Below are 22,693 nucleotides of genomic sequence, written 5' to 3'. Positions count from 1 at the left end.
GCTTATACGAACAGATTTTCTGTACTTTGTCACCTTCTTCCATTGCTACTTTCATTTTCCAGGGAAGAGCAAAGGTAACCTCTGAGGAATTTAGAACTTGAGATTCCAAATAAAGATCTGCTGCTTTACAGCAGCCAGATTTTGTGGTTAGGATTCTGAATTTGCATTGCTTTGGCGGAAAGTCACTTACTGTACCATGTAGCTAATAATACATGACCAAACAGATTAGGTAACAGGATTGTATTTATTAAACAACTACTGTCTATGGCAGGTATTGTGCTAGGTCCTTTACATACACTACAGCTAAACTTCAGCCCACCCAAGGGGTATCATCCCACTTTTTACTAACAAGGAAACTAAAGTTTAGAGGTGAAGGAAGTACCCCCAAGGCCTAGCCAGAAGTAAGTGATGGGGCTGGGATTCGAATCCAGTCCTGTCTTTCCCATCTCCATTTCAGCATTTCCTCTCATTTAGAATCAAATCAAAAACATTTAGATGCAAATTCCAGTACTGATTCTAGAAAACCAGTTGTATTTTTAGATGTTGTATCTATCATGTATGGCATCGTATAATCCTTCTCATATGTAAACTTAATTGTAGGGTTTTTTTTTAAAGCTTTACCAAAGTATAATTGATATACTATAAATTGCATGTTTAAGGTGTCCAATTTGATACTTTTACATATGCATATATGAGAAGCCATCACCATAATTAAGATCAGGAAAATAGCCATTACCCCCAGGTTTCCTTATGGCACTTGGTAATTCCTCCCAGCTGTCCCCCACCCCCTGCTGTCCTCTTCCATGCCAAGGCAACCACCGATCTGCTATCTATCACTGTACATTAGTTAGCATTTTCTAGAATTTTATACTAAATAGAATCATACAATATGTCTGGCTCATTTCACTTAGCACATTTTGAAATTTATTGATATTGTTGGATGTATCAGTAGTTTCTTTTTTACTGATGGGTAGTATTCCACTGTGTGGATATACCAGTTTGCTGATCCATTCACCTCTTGTACATTCGGGTTGTTCGCAGTTTTTGGTCATTACAAATAAAACTATGAACATTCAAGTACAAATCTTTGTATGGATGTATGCTTTCATACCTAGGAGTGGGTCATACGGTAGTTGTATCCTTAAGAAACTGCCAAATTGTTTTCCATAGTGGTTGGACCATTTTCCATTCTTGCCAGTTCTCTTGTTCTACTTTGTTGCCAGTATTTGGTGTGGGTAGACTTTCTAATTTTAGATATCCTAATGTGTGTGCAGTGATATCTCATGGTTTTAATTTGTATTTTTCTAATGTCTAGTGAGGTTGAACATCTTTAATGTTCTTATCTGCCATCCGTGTATTTTCACTGGTGAAGCATCTGTTTAAATCTTTATCCATTTTTTTTTAATTTGTTGCTTTTTTATGGTTGGGTTTTGAGAGTTTCTGGATGTAAATGCTTTATCAGACTCTTAGCAGAGTCTTTTGAAGAGCAGAAATTTTAAATGGTGTTCAATTTACTAATGTTTACCTTTTTTTTTTGTATTGTAGCTAACTAAGAACTCTTTGCCTGACTCATGGTCACAAAGATGATTTTCTCCTCTGTTATCTGGTAGAGGTTTTTGTAGTTTTAGGTTTTACATTTAGGTCTGTGGTCCATTTTCTAGTTATTTTTATGTATACGGTGCTAACTACATATTCAAGGTTTTTTGGTATTTGTTTTTTTCCTACAGACATTCCAGACATTCTAGAACCACTTGTTGAAAAGACTTAATCTTTACTGAATTGTCTTTGACCTTTTCTTGAAAGTCAATTGACAATATATTTTTAATTTTTTAAATGTTTTTATTTTTGAAAGAGAGAAAGAGAGACAGAGTGTGAGTGGGGAAGGGGCAGAGAGAGAGAGACACAGAATCCCAAGCAGGCTCCAGCCTCTGAGCTGTCAGCACAAAGCCTGACGCTGGGCTCAAACTCACTGACCGTGAGATCATGACTTGAGCTGAAGTCGGACACTCAACTGACTGATCCACCCAGGTGCCCCAATTGACAATATATTGAGGGTTTACTTCTGGACTTTTTGTTTGGTTCCATGATTTCTATCTTGACATCAGTACTGCCCTGTCTTGATTATTGTACCTTTATAAATTCTGAAGTTAAGTGATACAAGTGGTTGAACTATTTTGTTAGTTTTCAAAGTTGTTTTGGCTATTCCATGTCCTTCACATTTCCATATGAATTTTAGAGTCCGCTTGCTATTTGTATAAAAATGTCCACTAGACAGAGTTTGGGATTGTATTAAATTTGGGAAGAACTGACAACAACATTGAGTCTTCAGATCCATGAAGATGGTATCTCTCTCCATTTATGTAAGTCTTTGATTTTGCTCAGCATTATTTTCTGGTTTTCAGTGTATAGGTCTTATATGTCTTTTGTTAGATTAATCCCCAGATATTTCATTTTTTGGATATTATTGTACATTATATTCCTTTTCACATTTCAATTTGTTACTGGTATATAGAAATACAATTGATATTTGTATTTTGATCTTGTATCTTCCAACCTTGCTAACCTCACTTACTAGTTCTAGTGATTTTTTGGGTAGATTCTACTTCATTTCTACATAGATTATCATAGTGTGTCTGAATATAGATAATTTTACAGTCTGGATGCTTTTATTTCTTATTCTGATTGAACTAGCTAGACTTCAACTATAATATTTAATAGAAGTGGCAAAGGTTGATGTCATTGCCTAGTTCCCAATCTTGTGGGGACTGGGGGAGAGGGAAGCATTCATTTTTTCACCCTTAAGTGTGATGTTGTGAACTTTTCATTGATGTTTCTCATCACATGGAGGAAGTCCATTCTATCAGTAGTATTCAGAGACTTTATTTAATCAGGAACGGATATTGGATTTTGTCAAATATTTTTCCTGCATTTATTGAGATGATCATACAGTTTTTCTGTTTTAGTCTGTTAATATGGTGAATCACAATGATTGATTTTTAAGTATTAAACCAACCTAGCATTTCTGGAACAAACCCCATTTGGTTGTGATGTATTATCCTTTTTAGCTATTGCTCAACTTGATTTCCTAAACTTGTGTTAAGAATTTTTTTCTTCTGTGTTCAGGAGTGATATTGGTCTAAAGTTGTTTTGTCTTTTTCATGCAATATCTTTTGTGGTTTTGGTATCTTTTGGTATCTGGATACTGTTGGCCTTCTTGTTGTGAATTGTTTCTTCATACTTTATTTTCTGCAACAGTTTATAAAGAATTAGCAGTATATCTTTCTTAAATGATAGGTAGAATTTACCAATGAAGCCATCTGGGCCAGGAGTTTTCTCTGCAGGAAGGTTTTTAACTACAAATTCAATTTGTTTAACAAGTCGAGGGCTATTCAGGTTATTTTTTCTTGAGTAAGCTTTGGTAATTTATATCTTTCAAGGAATTTGTCCATGTCACCTAAGTTGAATTTTTTGGCACAAACTTGTTCACAATACTCCCTTGTTATCCTTTTAATATCTGTAGAATCTGATGATACCAACTGTCTCACTCCTGACATTATTTGTATCTTAGTTTTTCTCGATCAGTCAGAGGTTTGCCAGTTTTACTGAGCTCAAAAACCCAGCTTTTTGTTTCATTGATTTTTTCTTTGTTGTGTTGTTTTCAGTTTCACTGATTCCCACTCTGATCTTTGTTTCTTTCATCTGCTTGCTTTTGGTTTATTTTGCTCTTTATTTCTAAATTTCTTAATGTGGAAGCTGAGGTTATTGCTTTGAGACTTTTTTTGTCCCTTAACACAGGCACTTAGTGCTATAAGTTTCTCTCTTTAGTTGTTATCTCACAGATTTGACTTGTGTTTTCATTCAATTCAAAATATTTTGATTTTTCTTTTGATTTCTTCTTTGCATGGATTATTTAGAATAAATGGGTTACTGAGTTTCTGAATTTTGGAGGATTTTCCTGAGATAATTTTGTTGTCTGATTTAATTTTGGGGTTAGAGAAAATGCTGTTATGATTTTTACTGAGATTTGTGGTCTGGAATAATGGTCTGTCTTGGTAAATGTTTCACTGTACTTGAAAGAACTATATATACTGCCGTTGGGTGGAGTGGTGTACAAATATCGGTTAGGTCAAGTTAGCTGATAATGTTCAAATCTTCCATATCCTTGCTGATTTCCCTGGTCTACTTTGCCCTGCAAATTATTGAGGGAAAGTTGTTGAAATCTCCCGTTACAGTTGTGGGTTTGTTATTCCTTGTAATTCGATCACTTTTCGCTTCATCAGTTTGAAGCACTGCTATCAGGGACACACATGTTTAAGATTGTTAAGTCCTCTTATATTTAGGAAATGACTCTTAATCCTGGTAATATTCCTACCTTTGAAATATACTTCACCAGATGTTAATATAGCTACTAAACTTTCTTCTGATTAGTTAGTATATGTTTTTCCATCTCTGTATTTTTAATTTGTCTTTATATTTAAAGATGGGTTTCTTATAGGCAGCATTTTGGGTCTTGTTTTCTATAGCCAATCGGGTAACTTCTGTCTTTTTATTGGAGTGCTCGGTCGGACCATTTATGCTTAATGAGATTACTAATATGGGCAGCTTTAAATATACCATCTTGCTGTTTGTTCCCTCTACATTTCTTCTTTCTTTCTGCCTTCCTTTGGATGGAGTAACGATAGATTATATTTAATTTCTTGTTGGTTACTGGCAGTAACTATTTTAGTAGTGTATAGTATACATCTTTAACTTACCAGAGTGAAAAGTTAGGACAAGTCTTATTCTAGTATCATACAGTATAAGAAACTTAAGACACTGGTCCCACTTCCTCCTCACAGTCTGTGCCATTATTGCCATACATCTTATTGTTAAAAACCCCACAATACTTATTTTTTCTTCAACCTGCCAGTTTTTTAAAGCTTTATTGCAGTATAATTTATATACCATAAATTTCACTCTTTTTTGGTGAACACTTCCATGATTATTACTAGCAGACTTGTGCAGCCATTTGCCACTAATTTCAGAGCATTTCCATTACTCCAAAAAGAAACTGCCCATTTCAAGTTACTCCGCATTACTACCTCCCGCTTTAGGCAACCACTAAATCTATAGATTTGTCTCTTCTGGACATTTCAGGTAAATGGAACCATACAACATTTGGTCTTCTCTGCCTGGCTTCTTAGCATGTTTCCAGAGCCCATCTGTCTTATAGTATGTATCATTACTTTTTTTTTTTTGGTCACATTTTATTTATCCATCCACCAGTTGATGGACATTTGGGTTGTTTCTGCTTTTTTAGTTATAAATGATGCTGCTTTGAATATTTGCAGACACGTCTTTGTGTGGACATATGATTTATTTTATTTGGGGTAAATAACATGGGAGTAGAATTTCTAGGTTATGGTGAGTGTGGGGAGGGTGGTCTCAGTCTGCCTGAGCTGCCATCACAAATACCTCAAACTGGGTGTCTTAAATAACAGACATTTCTCATAATTCAGGAGGCTAGAAGTCCAAGATCAACGTGCTGGCAAAGTGGGTTTCATTCTGAGGCCTCTTCTCTCGCTTGGCTTATTGGCCACTGTCCTGGTGCTGTGTGCTGACATGCCGTTTCCTGGGGAAAGGCATGTGCTGGAGGCAGAGGGCGGTAGGGGGAGAGGGCTCTCTGATGTCGCTTATAAGGACACTAATCCTATTGGATCAGGGACCCATCCCTATGAACTTACTTTAATTACTTCCTTAGAGTCCCCATTTCCAAATACAACCACACTGGGAGTTAGGGTTTCAACACAGGAATTTGGGGGCAGGCACATTTATTCTGTAACATACACACAATAAATCTGTTTTAGCATTTTTTTAACAAGGAGAAATTATTTTCCAAACTGAACACACTTTTTGCTCCCACCATCTATAAGGATTCCAATTTCTCTGCATTGTAGCTCGTACTTTTCAATTATAGCCATTCTAGTGGATATAAAGTTGCATCTCCTTGTAGTTTTGATTTGCATTTCACTCCGGATTTCAGCTTAAGTCATGTGCTTTGATGCTCTTGGCTGAAATGTCCATTTCACATCTTTTGTCCATTTTTAAATTGGATTATTGGTCTTATTACATTGTAAGATTTCTTTATATCCTCTGGGTATATCCCCTTTGTCAGATAGGATTTGCACATATTCTTTTCCAGTCTACACCTTGTCTTCACTTTCTTGATGGCGTCTGTTGAAGTGTGAAAATTTAAGTTTTGATTAAGTCCAATTTATTTCATTTTTGTCTTGCTGCATGAACTTTTGCTGTCCTAAGAAACTACTGCTCAATCCAAGATCATGAAGATTTATTCCCATGTTTTCTTGATCATTTCAGGATTTTGGCTTTTTTCTTATTGACTGTATTTTCTCCCCTTTCTGCTTGTCTGGTAATATTCTGTTGGATGCCATATTTTCTGAAGTTTACCTTGTTAGGTTCTGCATAATTTTGGATTTCTAAGAATATTCATGCACTTTGTTCTGGCATGTAGTTAACTGGCTTGGAAGCTTGGAACAGTTTGATCCTTTTGTCTTGCTTTTTATCTTTGTTAGGTAGGAGCAGGGCAGCATTTAGTCTGGAATGAACTCTCCCCACTCCTAAGGCAAGGCCCTTTTAGTACCCTTACAGACACCCTGTGAATCGAGGGGTTCCACTCTGGCTGTTGGGAACAGGCACCCTGGCCTCAAGTAGTTACCTCAGTAGGATGCACCGATCAGTCTGCCGAATGCTAGAGGGCCTCTCCGGGCCTCTGCTCTGTAGACTCCAACCACCTTGGCTTCCTGACTCCCAGTCACCTCCTCGACTAAAGTGCCCATGGGCTCTATCTGGGTGTACCCTTCCTGCCTGGAAACAGTCACCAAGTGAACCGGGGCAGTCTTAGAACTCACGTCATTTGTTTCCCACGCTCAGGTGTCATTGTCCTTCACTGCCTGAGGTCTACTTTCTTGAGAGCCTTTGCTATATTTTGTCTGGTTTTTTAGTTGTTTCAGGGGGGAGGTAAAACGTAGTTCCTGCTATTCTTTCTTGGCTGAAAACAAAATCATTTTTAGCTTAACATTTTGTCCCTTTATGCACCTACCCAGATGACACATTTTTGTTGAGTATGTATTTTTTTTTTTGATTGGGCCACTAGTTTGAGTTTTCAAATTGATGTTTGTTTTTCCATTTTACTGTTTTAGCTTTTTTCCTTTTGTTCCTTGTTGCTTCCTTAGTGTTTTTATTCCTTGTTAATATAGTAATTTTTATAGCTTTTATTTCTACAGGTCTAGGTCTCTGGGCAACTCTTTGGCATCAGTCCCTCTAGTAGGTGTTTGCAGATGTATTTTGTAAGCCACTGGGGCCATGTTCGCTTCAGTCCACATGTGTCACTGACTTTGGAATTCCATCCTGAGTGCTTTAAGGTCTGCGGTGCTCTCTAGTGTGCTGACCAGTTTTTCCAGTTTCTTTACTTTCAAATCTTGGGGCAAACCCAGGAGTCCTTGTCAGCCTCTTTGAAAAGCATTTCAATAAAGCGCTTCGTGCTATTTTTTAAATCTTTACATAATTTAGTAGTTATCAGCTATTACAATTATTCCCCTAGACCAGTTTTATAAAATCAGTTTTTGTTCTTATAAATTAGCAGCTACCCATGGCAGCTAATTGAGAAAATAGTTATATAGAACCTCACAACTCTAAGTTACTTTGAATAGTGTTTTAATGTATTTCCTCCCCCTCCTTCATATATATAAATATCTACAGAACTCAGAGGGACATTAAAAATGCTTAAAAATGGGGCACCTGGGGGGCTCAATCTGTTAAGCACCTGACTTTGGCTCAGGTCATGATCTCAGGGTTTGAGTTTGAGCCCTGCATCGGGCTCTGTCAGCATGGAGCCTGCTTGGGAGTCTCTGTCTCACCCCCTGCCCCCCCACCCCCACCTCTCTTTCCCTCCCCTGTTTGCACTCTCAAAAAAAATTTTTTTTATGTGTTTAAAAAGAGGTGGACAGCAGTCCTGAAGTCGGGACCAGGGCAGCTTACGCAAGGGCTGTCTACCACCTTCTGTAAGAGCAGATAGATGCACATAGGCTGAAATAAACTTTTTTTAAAAAATTTTTTTAATGTTTATTTAGAGAGAGAGAGTGAAACAGAGCTCGAGTGGGGGAGGGCCAGAGAGAGGGAGACACAGAATCTGAAGCAGGCTCCAGGCTCTGAGCTGTCAGCACAGAGCCCGACGAGGGGCTCGAATCACGAACCGTGAGAATGTGACCTGAGCCGAAGCTGGACGCCCAACCGACTGAGCCACCCAGGCGCCCCTGAAAAACTTTTCATTGGGAAATTTTTGTTATTGTTCAAAAACAATTTAACAGCTGCATACTTTGCATTATGGCTATATAATGATGTATCGGATCTTTGTACGCTTAGGTTAACAACCTATTTTTAACTTTTACAAATATTGTGATGAACAACATTGTACATAAATCTGTTTCACACTTCTCATTGGGTTAAATGGTAGAAATTAAGGTGCTTGCGAGATGATGTCCAGTTCTCCAATATGGTTATACCAAGTTATACACAGATAGATACTATCTGTGAATTATAACATTTGTCCTTTTTAACATTGGGTTTAAGTGTGTTTATCAGCTTGTATAAATACTACTAAGGATTTTAACACTTCTTAGTGTTCTATACCTTTCCGATTTCACAGAGAAATCATTGTGTCAGAATTAACTTGATAGTATAGTATAGAAACTTGCTTTTCAATACATACAGATGGATTGATGGTAAAAATGTACAGATTACCTTACAGCTGAAACACACCGTGATACTGTTAAACTTAGGATACAAAAATATTTCCTAAAAAGTTAACTTTGGCTAAAACAGATCTATAATCTGTATGTTGCAATGAAGCCCCCTATCTTAGAGATCAGGCTGATTCCAAATACAGTACTAGACATCTTAGTCACTTTAAGTCTTTCAGAAAAGGAGAGCAATAGTTGCTTAAGAATTACACAGAGCCAGGAACCATACTGATCTGGTTTTGACCTAGTGTATGTTGACCCGTCTTCTCCAGACCTGTCTCCTTCGGAACATGGGAGCAAGATGATCCATGGGAGCAGGACTACTCTGTGGTCCATTTTTTAAAAACCAGCTCTTAAAAATGTAGTGTTTAGCTACATCCTTGTATCACTGGGAACACTTATCTTTTTAGGTGGGTAGTTATAAGACAATACTAGAACAATTAAGTTGCCATAGACTGTCTCATGAGCATTTAATCTCCTTCTCAGGTGCCATTAAAGACCAAGAAAATACTTGTTTTCCCCCGTTATAAGCCTTCTCAATTTATGGTAATTTCACTCTCCAAGTAAGGTTTCCTGACTTTAAGATTTTAAGTGGAGGGGTACCTTTGGTGCCTCACTCGATTGGGCATCCGACTCCTGATTTTGGCTCAGGACGTGATCTCACACTTTGTGGGACTGAGCTCCATGTGGGGCTCTGGGCTGAGCAGGGAGCCTGATTCCCTTTCTCTCCTTTGGCCCCTCTCCCTCCTTTCTCACTAAAAAATAAAAATAAGTAAAGAAAGTAAGTGAATTGGGCTCATTATATTGCTAATGCAACATGCTTTAAAAAAAAAAGTACATTTGTTGACTTTGTTCATGACACTAAATGTGCCTTATTCAAAGTAAACCCCATTTGGCACATTTAGTTGAAGTTGATCTAATCCGCATTCCCCTCAAGTATCTGTCACCCAGCAGTGTGCACTTAGCCGACTCAGGCTGCTATGACAAATACTAGAGGCTGGGTGACTTAGCAAGACATTTCGCACAGTTCTGGAGACTGGGATGTCCAAGGTCAGCGTGCCAGCAGATTTTGGTTCTTGGAAAGGGCCCACTTCCGGGGTTGCAGACAGTCTCTCCTCCTCAGTACACACTCAGGAGCCTTTCCACAGGCTGTCCATGCATGAAGAAGGAAAGTGAGAAGTTGGTCTTCCTCTTCTTACAAAGATACTAATCCCATCTTATATGCAGTCTCCAAATACCATGACATTGGGGCCAGCGCTTCAAATTAGGAACTTTGGAGGACACAGCCCATGACATGTACCAAGTAGATATCAGTAAAAACTAGAAAATGACTTTTTATTAAATCAGCCAACTCATGATCTACTTTTTGCAGAGCATACAGTTTGCAAACCTGGCTGATGAACAGAATCACATACAGAACTTAAAGTGAAAATTAAATTACTGGGTCCCACCTTTAGGGATTCAGTAGATCTGGAATGGGATAGAAAGCTGTGTTTTTTTTTTTAAAAAAGCTTTCCAGATGATGCTAATGTTCAGCCAAGTTTAAGAAACACTGTTACAGGCATTGTGGCCTTATTTGGGGAACACAGATCAATATTCTCAACCTTAAAGTCCGGCATTAGTTGAAGGGTGGTAAATTGTTCAGATTACGCTAAGAATAAGGGGCCTTTTTCTTAGAAGAGGGACACGTTATTTGCAGCTCCACCAATTGAAACTACAGCTACGTGCTACAAATTGGATTTTAAATTAAAAGCACAAATTGATTCCCTTTGCATTCTGTGTTTCCCATACATCTGTTGTGTTTTTTCCCACAGAGGAGGATGACGACCTCTTTGATGATCCTGTGCCGTTACCGCTAAGGCACAAGGTTCCATACCAGCTAACTCTTCACCCTGACGTGTATCTGATGACTGCAGCTTCCCCAAGCCAGCCTGAACAAGAGAGACAAAGCACAGGGTACAAAGAGAGTATGCACACCTTTCCTTTGGCAAACTTTATAGAATGTGAAGAATCCAACAGCGAAGGTGAAGAAGAAGTACAAACCCCAGCTTCATCTCAAGAAGACCTGGGTGCTCTCACACATCACCAGCAAAAGGCTGATGTAGAAGTACCACAGTGGGAAGTGTTCTTTAAAAGAAATGATGAAATCACAGATGACAGTTTGGAAAACCTCCCTTCTTCCACAGAGGCAGGGGGCTCTCAGTCGCCAAAGATTTTTAGTGACTCTGATGGAGAGTCAACTCACATCTCTTCCCAGAATTCTTCTCAGTCAACACACATATCCGAACAAGGGAGTCAAGGCTGGGACAGCCAATCGGACACTGTTTTGTTATCATCCCAAGAGAGAAACAGTGGGGATATTACCTTCTTGAACAAAGGTAGCTATAGACCAAGAATCAAAGAGAATATTCCTGCCTCTCAGATGGAACAAAATGTACTTTGCCCAAAGGATACTTATTCTGACTTGAAAAGCAGAAATCAAGATGCAAATATGGCTCCTAGTGTTGGAGAAATAACCACTCTAAGCAGTGGGAAACACATACCTCAGGAAAAAAGGCTACTAAATTTTAGCACCAATGCAGATTCCCAGAGCTCCTCTGATTTTGAAATTCCCTCCACACCAGAAGCTGAGCTACCTAAAGGAGAGCATTTACAGTATTTATATGAGAAGCTGGCAACAGGGGAGAATATAGTCACTGAAAAAAGAAAAAGCTCCTTCTCAGATACTTAAAAATGAAAAACCTTGCATTCTAGAGCAACCAGTAGAAAACCTACACAAAGAGGTAATGGTCAGAATCATAATGGACACGTCAGAATGGAATATTTAAAAATGTTCATGTAACCTAAAACAAGGCAGTAAAGGGGAAAAAGAACGAAAAATAGAGGTAAAAAGCAGAAAATAAGGTAGAACTAAATCCAAACATCAATAATTACATTAAGTGAAAGTGGTCAACACACACCAGAAAAAACCCAGGGAAAGAAACAGAACGTTTTTATATGCTGTCTCTAAGAAACTCAATGCAAATGATGCAGGCAGGTTAAAAGTAAAGCCTGGAAAAATATATCTAAATACTTCCACTACTTAAAGCTGGAACGACTATATTACCATCAGACAAATTTCTCACAAAAGGTCCAGTTCACTAAGAAGACACAATCCTACATGTGTATGTTGCTGCAACAGCTTCAAAAGAGACAAAGCAAAACCAAAGGAGAAACACTAATGCACAGTCGAGCTGGGAACTCTACCTGTTCCTCTATCGGTAATAGAATTAGCACACAGGAAGTGAGCAAGGCTATGGAAGAACTCCATGGCACCATTAATCAACTGCAACTGACACAGAACATTCCACCCAACAGAGAATGTTCTCAAGCGCCATGGCACATTCACCCTGATAGATGGCTGCATCCTGGGTCATAAAAACTCTTAAAAACAATCAGCCCCTTATTTATCTCAAAAGGTCACTTCTGAATGCTGGTTTGAACACAAAGGTAAAATGAAAAGGAGAGAAATTAGGACCCAAAAGAATGAAATGGCAAAAGTGTGTGTTCTAGTTGTTGGATTTCCTTAAAGTCTGTCAATGGATTATGTTTTTATACAGCTATATATGTGGTTTAATAAAGTTCTATTAACAAATATTCATCAACACTTTGGGTATGCTGACATTTTATAGATTAAGGAAGCAAAGGCACAGATTTTCCTTAAAACAAATTTAAGTTGGAGTCTCTAAATCAATTTGCAGGTCAATTAAACCAACAATGATATGCATTATCACCCTGCTGCACTGACCCCTTATTTCTAACGCCACAGATACTCCCAGTTTTTGATTAAGTATTCTCCAGACTGTGTGAGACTGGCGTAGAAATACAGTTATCCCATTTTACCCATCTCTCCTACGAGTTCTACAGCCTGAAAGCAAAGTGAATATAAAATCACTAAAGAGACCAGTAGAGATTACAGATCACTGAGTTTCCAGTCGTAACTACAACAGGCCTAATACACAAGCCCAGAGACTTCATTTTTAATCTGTAGTTCTAAAAATTAGTTACACTTCATTAATAAGTCATGTAATCAAATATAACTAATTTCACTGACACTGAAGACCTCATCTTAATAGTATAGCTTATAATCCAAGGTGGGGACTCAATACATGCCTGTAAACATCCTTCTGAATATATTAGCACTGTATAATCACATCATCCATTTAATATTACATACTGCCATATTTTGTGTTATGAGAACCTGGCACAATAAACGCCAGGTGAATGAATTTAAGCACTAGAACAGACTTTTGATTAAAAAAAAAAAAACTTGCAGGGATCACCAAAGACTACAAAAGTACAGGTTTACAGTACAGAATTACAGCAGATACTTACATGTGGTGCTTACTCTGTGATGATAGTTCTTTTACACACTGGATATTAACTCCTTCAATGCTCATCACCACCTTTTGAGGCAGGTTAAGTTTATTCTTCCCACTCACAAATGAGGAGGCTGAGGCACAGAGAGGTTAGTTCACATAGCTGAGAAGGAGTGAAGTCAGGACTGAAAATACAGGCAATTCAAGCTCGAGAATCCATGCTCTTAGCCACTATGCAATAATGCCTCTCAAAAAGAGCACAGGTAGGGGTAGGATTAATTATAGTGGCTACTCGATTTTTACTCTAAGAACTGTAAAGTATAAAGGAAAAAGTGAAAACAAGTTTCAAAATGCCAAGATACATGACAGAAGAAATGCAGTGGCTAGCCACATTTGCCTGAGAGAGGAATCCAAGACTTACGGTTTGTTTAAACTAGCAGTACGAAATAGAGTCCAGTATAAATAGGTGGTTTACTGCCCCCGAGCCACGTGATCTTGGGTATGTTCATGTTACCTAACCAGTCCTGACCCCTTCCCTTTGCTGCGCTGTACGGCTGGCAGCACCGGCCTCATGGGTTTATGAGACGCACAGGAACGCAGATAAAGGGCCTGAGACTTGCTCCAAGAATAGGAGCTTCAAGTCTAACATTCCCCTGTGGTTCCAGGCAGTGTTTACTTATTTAGCATAATGTGTTTAAGTAACCTGGTGACTCATAATGCTCAAAATATTTTAGAAGTATCCATCCACATTATGCTATGTAAAATTCTTTAATATTCAAATGGACCAACCATGACAATAATAAACTTTCTTAAAAGGCAAATAACATTTAAAGTGATGGTATAATAACCTTTGGTTAATCTCAAAAGCAAGTAGTCAGGAATACATTGGTTATCTTTTTGCCCCTTTTGTAGCTTACTGGTAAGGAAAATAAAATATTCAATAACAAAGCTAAACCACCATAAATAGAAAATCAAATGCCAAACTAAATTTATTTTGCTAAAGAAAATTGAACTGTAAAAAAAAAAAAAGTGCAGTCTAGATTTTGCACATATGGGGGAAAAAAACCCTGAGATTACAACTGTATCATGATCCTCAAGTAGATCTTGAAAACAATGGTATTAATACAACTTGCAGAGTAGATTAACTTACGGTTTAAACTTCATGTAAACATGGCCGTTGAACATAGGCTTCATATTGAGAGAACAAATTCTGACAGCTTGAGAAACCAAAGAAGCTAAATGTTGACTTAAAATGGTTAAAAGCTCCTAACAGCCTCATGTAGAGAGCTTCTATTTTGCTGATTTAAGTTCAGCTTTGTAATCAAACAAGGGTAACACAGGTAACTAAAATCTCAAAGACCCATTAAATGTCTATTACTAAGGACAGTACAAAACAAGTTTTGTGAAAATAGCCATTCTTCCCTTTGCTGTCCTGTTTTACATTTTTTTACCACAAAAAGACAAGATCAAAAAACTGGACAGTAAAACATTAACTTTTTAAGAAGAATATTAGTTACATTTTTTAAACCTGTGAGAATCAGAATTCAAAGTAAGCTTGGCCATTGGGAGCACCTGTAAATCTGTGATGCTTTCTCACCACTGACACCATGTGACTATTTCCTCATAAAGAAAACATAAGAAACGGCACTAAGAAATGTATTTTTCCGTGACACCTTCTGCAGATTTTGGTTAATACGCTGTGAGACTCCAAACATGTAAAGAATTTATCCCATATTATGAAAGAGCAAATCATGTGGTAGCAATATAATGCATAATAAAGTGTAGCTTCTCCCAAAAAAGAGGTTAAGGATTAAGAAGGTATTTGAAGTGCTGGATTCTTGCCATCAGTGCAATTTTACTCAAACTTATTTTAGGTCAGTAAAGCAATGGGGCAATCAGCTTAGGTAAAATTTAATTAGGAATACTGAAAGCTAGATTTACTTGCTGCATTTACCTTCATGTTGGACACCATGATTACAAATCCCAAAATCACAGAGATGAAAACATAGTTGTTCCCAACTGAGGTTTTACTATGCAGAAAAACAGAAACAAAAACCAAACAACTGTATTCCATTTCAGTGTTCATGGTTCAAGTAAAAATGTTCTCATAATTCAGAAACACACTTTGGCCAAGCCAAGTTTAACTTTATCACATTTAAAAAATTCATGTATAAAAAATAAGTATCAGTTCAAAATATAGATTATTTCAAGAAGAGCTTGCGGGGAATATAAAAATAATTAAATTTGGTGGAAATGTTAAAACCGCCCGAAATTCAGAAGATGTAATATTCGTGTATTGTATGAAACACTGTTAGGTGCAGATGCACTCAGGAGTATCTTGTTTTGCTGTTTCTGTTTAGACCAGGTATGCAACATGGATCTCTTAATTTGTGTTATTAAGAGGGGCCCTGAAAGTGCTCCATTTCCCCACTTCCAAGAAACCCTCCCGGTCCGAGTGCCCCACCCTTTCAAAGCAGCATAATGGCCATCCGTTCCAGAATTTTAGAGCTTTTTGGAAATTATTCTTTTACAAGGTTAAAAATCTTTTAAGAATTACTGATTCAGACATACATGCCTCATAACAGTCTGGATTGCTTCAAAATATGAAATCAAGCTGTAATTAAACCTATTTACACTGAATTTTAGACCTTAAATTTCTGTATCATTAAGATCCCAGTATTTTAATGAAAGTAGAAAATAGAGTATAATTCCGTATCACCTATTTTTCTTAAATACAAGTACAGTGAGTAATTAACGGGAATGACAACATAACAAAAATAGCACTTGTATGTATTTGACCAAATTAACTCTTTCTCTAAATTCAAGGTGTATGGCAGGTTGAATATTTGATCTTAGTGACGGTTACGTTATCAGTTTAACGCTTAAACACTGAAGGAGGCATTTCTCTATTCACACAGACTTCTTATGTATGTATATGCTGATCTGTCAGTTTTCCTTTCATGTTTGGTGTCTAATCACTAAATACGTGTATTTTAAATTAGTCTCTGTGACCCTGTGTTCTCTTCAGAAGCATCAGTAATGCATTTGGCCAATAGTTTGAAACATGAATTGTAAATTAACATAGTATATAATCCTGATAATATGAAAAGAGTCCCAAATACTTTTTTTAAAGGTTAACATTAGAAAAAAACAAACTACAATCATCAGCTGTTTCCTGAAAATTCAGTTGAGGTAACCTCTGCAAGTCACAGCTCCACACTTGCACACAGTTCTGACCCTCTTTTTGGCTGGGCTGTGGTCAACAGAATCTGAAGATACATCTCCAGAACCTGAGTACACAGAAAAAGAAATACACAAGAAAAAGTTAAGACCATTCAGAATGAAGTTCAAATCTCTTATTAGTTTTAAATCAATGTGAATGTTCAGAGACAAATTATGAATTATCTTGAAAGGATGGTGTGGAGCTAGTAAGAGACAAAAGCATATGCTATTAGCCATACTTCCAAGAACAGCTTTGCGAAATGATGAAACTTAGTGGGAAAATCAGATACACATTCAATTTCATACATTATTTAAGGGCCATAAAGTCAGGCCAAATAGTAACAAACTATAATTAACACTTAGAAAAACAAAGGAAAGAAAAAAACATATGGTCCCAACAAAGCAAATAAAATTGATGTGTTTTTTAAAAAAAACCAAATCCAAGTAGGAATGGAATAATAAGTTCAGATGTGATTTAAATATTTTCAATCCTCTGAATATACATCTCTTTAAATTTTTTAATGTTTATTTATTTTTTAGAGAGAGACAGAGTGTGAGCGGGGGAAGGGCAGAGAGAGAGGAAGACACAGAATCTGAAGCAGGCTCCAGGCTCTGAGCAGTCAGCACAGAGCCCGAAGCGGGGCTTGAACCCACAAACCGTGAGACCATGACCTAAGCAAGCTGGACACTTAAAAGAGCCACCCAGGCACCCTGAATATACATCTCTTGGTAAATTTTCAGGAATGTATGCCTTACAATTTTAAAATACAAGTAGTATTGAGAAAAGATGTAGAACAAACTTTGATAATGGAAATTATGAAAGAAAGCAGGTGACAGCGTGATGCTGAGAAAAGAGCATTACTCAGCTCAAGGTCAGGCAGATTTTAGTTTTACCTCTGGCAGAGTAGCTTTGTGACCTTGAGTAAAAAGACCAACTCTTATAGCCTCATTTTTTTTCTTCTTTAATATTGTTTGGTTCAGATGATCTAAGGTCTCTTCCTACTCTGATTACAGTCTTCATATGCAAATAACTGAAATCAATCAAACCTTACTTGAAAACCGTACCTTTCATTTGATAATCAAAAGTGAGCTCTTCTCCAGCATTTATGGTTCTTGTGGAAAACAATGCTATTCGGGGAAGACGGGTGTCGAGATTATCAATGAAAACATTAAACACCTGAAGATTTGGGTCGCACTAAAAAGGAACATTAGAACCCATTTAAGTAAAAATGTAATGGACAGGCTCTTCTACATGCCATATGAAATCTTTAATTCCCCAAACTATGATTTTTTAAGTTTCATTGGAAATTAAGTTGTTTACTGTTTAGAGGTCTCTGAGGCATTCAAATTTAAAAATACTATTTTCATTTACAGAAAATCTCAGACATACATTAACACTAGAAAAAATAATAAATCCACATTTACCCTGCAGCTCAACAATTAACATTTTCACCAATCCCATTTCATCTATCTCAACTTTTTAATTTTTCTGGAGAATTATAATGCAAGTTTTATATAACATTATCATTTCACCTGTACATAGTTCAGTAAGGCATAAAGAAAGAGAAAAACTGTATTTAAAAAATCAAATTAGCATTATACAACTCAAATTTCATACTGCATGGAGGTTTCATTGCTGTAACTTCTGATTGGTTTTAATATTTTGAGATTTCTACATTAAGTTCTGGACTATGCAAGAAGAAAGAGCTAAGAAACCAAAATCATTGTTTTAAGTGCCCTTGAATAGAATACATCTATTTTGAGAGTATTTCAAATTTATCACTAAGAAAAAAATTAAAGTAAAAGTTTAAATCAGAAAACTAACAAGGAGTCAGAAGGTCTCTGACATTTCACTACTCAACATAAACTAGTTTCTTGGAATAAAACCCATCAAAAGCTTAGCATAGTCTACACTTCCTTATATGGTCAGGTATATAATACTCTCTGGAGACACATTTTCCTTGTAATCTATAAGATGGAGGAAACATCAATCTCACAAGCCTAATACTATTGTATTTAGAGTATAATTTAGAATTGTATTTTAGAATTTTAATTTACAATTGTAATTTAGGAAAATGGCCCTCAATACTTCAATACTCTATGAATTCTTAAATTCTGTAAATATGTTAACATATTTACATTTTAAGAAAATATAGCTATGTTTAGCTGCATATCCTAAAATTCAGCTGTTAACTTCTGTAAGAAACCTCTACAGTTGTATGTAATTCTTAACCTTGCTACCTCTTAATTCCTCTTCTACAAGAAGATAATACCTAAAGGGTTCTGGAAAGATTAAATGAACGTATGTAAAAACTCTTGCAAAATGCATGGTATTTGGTAGGCACCTCAATGGATTTTCCTAATATGGCAATAATACAATAATCTAACCAAAGAGGTCTCTGTATTACAATACTTTGGAAATATTAAAAGGCTAAGTCATTTAAAGATAATTATTCCTCAACTATGGAAAATCATTAAAAACAGTGTAATCACACTTACACTGTGATTCACAAAATGAGAGACATTTCCATATCGGGCTGCATCCACTGTGAATTCATCAGATTCATAATCCAGATCAAAGAGATATGTGATTCCTTTGTTGTCATATAACTGCCCCCGTCTTTCAGCTTCTTCACTGGTGATTACCTAAAAAGAAAAAACTATAGTATATTATATAGCTATTGTTGAACTAAAGAAACACTCATCCATAAAACTATTATTATTGTTTTAGTGCCTCCAGAGGTTTAAAAAGTAACAAGTCAATGTGTCATCAAAACATTCACACAAACTACTCTACACACAGAAGCAAAGACATGGGAAGCTAAGGGGAGATACGAGTGCAGGACAATCATGGCTGCTTAGGAATCAGGACAGCCCACAATCAACAAGGGGAGACAGCACTACGTTTATTCTCATTTATTCACATGTTCAAAAAGCTACCCAAATATAGCTTCCTATAGGACCTACCTGGAATGTAAAGGAAGAAATTTACAGTAAAAATGCTCTAAAAACTTATTTTTCCTGTAACTCATCTATGCAGTTAGTTACAAGGTGGAAATTTGTTACAAATACAGGAAAGAAGGTACGTTAAATTTGCAGTCAATTGTATGCAAAGTTTAGTTTTGCAGACCAGGTTGTTTTCATGAAATTCTGTGGATCAAAACCATCCTCTGCAGTTCTAAGAACACAGCTTTACCAGATGCTCAGCTTAAGAAACCAAAAATGTCTAAAGCAATTCATGGTGTCAACCAGATATAAATAACTACTGCATTCAGTAAGTCAAAACAGAGAAGAGTTTGATCATACAAGACCTAGTATCCTGAACAGTGATTTATAATAATCTGCTATTGTCTAAAAATTTAAGGATCAAAACAGGGCTCCAATTTAATCTCAGAATTCCAGATGAATAGATAATTATATGTGGCCTAATTCCATAGCACTTTTGCATTTTTCAAAATGTTTATTCATTTTTTGAGAGAGAGAGCACAAGCAGGGGAAAGGGAGAGACAGAGAGAGGGAGACAAAGAATCTGAAGCAGGATCCAGGCTATCAGCACAGAGCCCAACAAGGGGCTTGAACCCACGAACGGCAAGATTACGACCTGGGCCCAAGTGAGATAGATGCTTAACCGACTGAGCCACCCAGGCGCCCTCCACATAACTTCTAAAATGTTAGATTTGACAGCCCAAGATATGCGGTCACACTTGTATTTTTCTAGTCACAGATTAATATACCACTCAGTTTGAGGAAGTGTAGTACAGCAGCAAAGTGCACTCATTTTGGAGCCTTGGTTTTGAATCCTGGCTCCTCTTCACTACAATGGGACCTTGATGAATTTTTCTGTGCCTGTTTCCTCAATGATAAAGAATGGACCTAACACTGCTACCTCAGAGTTACTCAAGGATTAATGAGTTAGCACATAAGGTGCTTAGAATAGTATGTGGTACATGGTAAATACTATTTTTTGTATATATACGTTATATGTATAAAAATAAATTTGCTCGGGGGCGAATGTGTCGCTCATTCAGTTGAGCATCCTGATTTCAGCTCGAGTCATAATCTCAGGGTTGTGGGATCGAGCCCCACGTCGGACTCTGCTCTGAGCGTGGAGCCTGTTTGGTTTCTCTTTCTCTCTCTCTCTCTCTCTCTCTCCCTCGCTTGCACTCTCTAAAAAATAAAAGTTAAAAAATAAATAAATACATAAATTTGCACAGTCAATGGTAATTTAGAGACAGTCTCCAGCTGAGCTACAAAGAATTTGGATTTTTTCATGGATGCAATAAATGGTTTTATGTATTGTATTTTCTAACACTTGCTCAGAAAGCATGCCTACTCTATAGTACTTCTCATGTTGATACAGTAATTGAGTTCTGCCAACTACAGTTAACCATATTTAATCAAATGGATGAATTACAATCTAAAGGTTCCAAAGTCAGCATGCGTTTAGATCTGATTTTCTTCTTAGAACTTTTATGTCATTCTTCACTCACATGAGGAAGGGAAGCAAAAATAATATACAAACAGGGCAGGGGACAAAAACATGAGACTCTTAAATATGGAGAACAAACAGAGGGTTACTGGAGGGGTGTCGAGAGGGTGGATGGACTAAAGGGGTAAGGGGCATTAAGGAATCTACTCCTGAAATCACTGTTGCACTATATGCTAACTAACCTGAATGTAAGGTAAAAAAAACACATTAAATAAAAATTAACAAAAAAGAACGTTTACGTCATAATAGCTGCCATATTTTACAAATGCCAGTTTCAATGACTATAAATGGCTGTTTGTTGAAAACAGGACTATTTCATTTATAATTATACGTATTTTTTTGTTCATATACAAGTTTATATTTCTAACTATGCCCGTGAAACCTTTTTCCCAAGCCAGAAATTTCTACATACTTGCAAACGATAATATAAATATGTACCAATATCTGTTACTGCTGTACAATGTTAACTTTTCAAAAAGCATAAACCTCCCACACACATTACTTGTTATATGTTGAACATACCTCCCCAACATATTCCATGACAAAACTCATTCTTTTAATCTTCACAAGGGTTTTTACACCCCAGCCACAGCCATTGCTAGTTCGAAAGATGCAAAGTGAATACTGGGTGCCTTTTTGTACAATCCTATTGGGACAATCGGGTCCACACTGACACCTCGAGTTGCATTCATAAATGGGGGTACCAGGTGGGATTTTAATTTGTTGGTTTTTATTATAAGCCAAAAGAACTCCAGCTTCAGCAGGACAACATTTCTCAAAGAAGCAATCTGTACACGAACAACCAAAGGTAGCTTCATTGACTAAGCTGATTCCAGGAGCTGGTTTGTATTCATTAATGTAGTAGAAGTCTGAAGGTGGGCCCTCTAAGTCAACAGTATTTTCAACAAATATCATTCCTTTATGATTCTTTCTTCTGTTGAGTTCGTCTTGCCATCTCTGCAGAGCTAGCCTCTGTTTAGCCTTCTTTACAATGTACTCGGCAATGGCAGGTTTCAAAGCTTTGTTATTGTCTTTTATTGCTTTGCCTTTCTTTACCTGAGATAAATAATTATGCTTGTCATTAGAAAACTGCTGGAGGAGTAATGGGCACTTGAGATTTTGCAAAGGTTCCCAAGTATTTGTAGAATCTGGCCATCCTTTCCATTTTACAAGATAATATTCCATATCCTTAAAATATAAAAGAAAATTGAAATTAGAGGACAGTCCCCATTAAAATAATTCACTATCTTAAAGAGTTAAGGCAGCTGTTATCATTCTAAATAAAGTTCAGAATATATTAAGAGGCAGAGGTTTCTAGATGAACTACAAAACATAAAAAAATATAAAACCATTTTTTCTTTGCATTACATAAAATATATACAGAATTTAGTTGTAGCACAGTATGTTTGAGCATAGGTAAAAGAATTGCACCTGAAGACAAAAGTACTGAAACTCATATTTTACCAGTGACTGTTAAACAAAAAAAAAAGTATTGTATCTTAACCATAGAAACAGGGAGTCTTCAAACTAACAATTTATGACCTAGGTTAGCGCTTTACTTGGCCAGCACTGATGTAAGCATCCCCTGAGGTAGGTAATTTTAGTATTTTACACTGACAGAAGGCAAACACTATTTCTCAGTATCATGGGCACACATCCCTTCGATGTTCTAGGGACATAACGTCCAATATAGTTATTCCTAGATGCATGTAGCTATCGAGCACCTGAAATGTGGTGGGCCCAAACTGAGATGTGCTTTAAGTGTGTAGTACATACTGAGTTACAAATATCAAACACATACACAAAAAAGTAAAATATTTCTTCAC

General features: G+C 36.8%; 2 protein-coding genes across 11 annotated transcripts in view; one reads left to right on the top strand and one right to left on the bottom strand.

Moving 5' to 3' along the window:
* The window catches only part of DCLRE1C (DNA cross-link repair 1C), a 44,149-nt gene extending 31,707 nt beyond the window's left edge, over window positions 1-12,442 (top strand). For all 10 annotated transcript variants that reach the window (XM_047065303.1, XM_047065299.1, XM_047065300.1 and 7 more), the window contains one exon: window positions 10,613-12,442. In XM_047065303.1, coding sequence (XP_046921259.1) covers window positions 10,613-11,529 — 917 coding nt within the window. In that variant the 3' untranslated portion in view covers window positions 11,530-12,442. The remainder of the gene's footprint in view (window positions 1-10,612) is intronic.
* Window positions 12,443-14,179: 1,737 nt separating this feature from the next.
* SUV39H2 (SUV39H2 histone lysine methyltransferase) lies at window positions 14,180-22,052 on the bottom strand. Its single transcript, XM_047067223.1, has 4 exons — window positions 21,390-22,052; window positions 18,878-19,024; window positions 17,444-17,573; window positions 14,180-16,446 (listed from the first exon to the last, which is right to left on the bottom strand). Exons 1-4 carry the CDS (start codon window positions 22,050-22,052, stop codon window positions 16,340-16,342), a joined length of 1,047 nt encoding a protein of 348 aa, XP_046923179.1. The 3' UTR covers window positions 14,180-16,339.
* Window positions 22,053-22,693: the final 641 nt, after the last annotated feature.

This window comes from Lynx rufus, unplaced genomic scaffold (assembly GCF_022079265.1).
Source record: "Lynx rufus isolate CCGP_SWC_20201006 ecotype Redwood Valley unplaced genomic scaffold, mLynRuf1.p SCAF_7, whole genome shotgun sequence".
NCBI classification, from domain to species: domain Eukaryota; kingdom Metazoa; phylum Chordata; class Mammalia; order Carnivora; family Felidae; genus Lynx; species Lynx rufus.
This window is presented reverse-complemented; position numbering and strand designations above follow the sequence as displayed.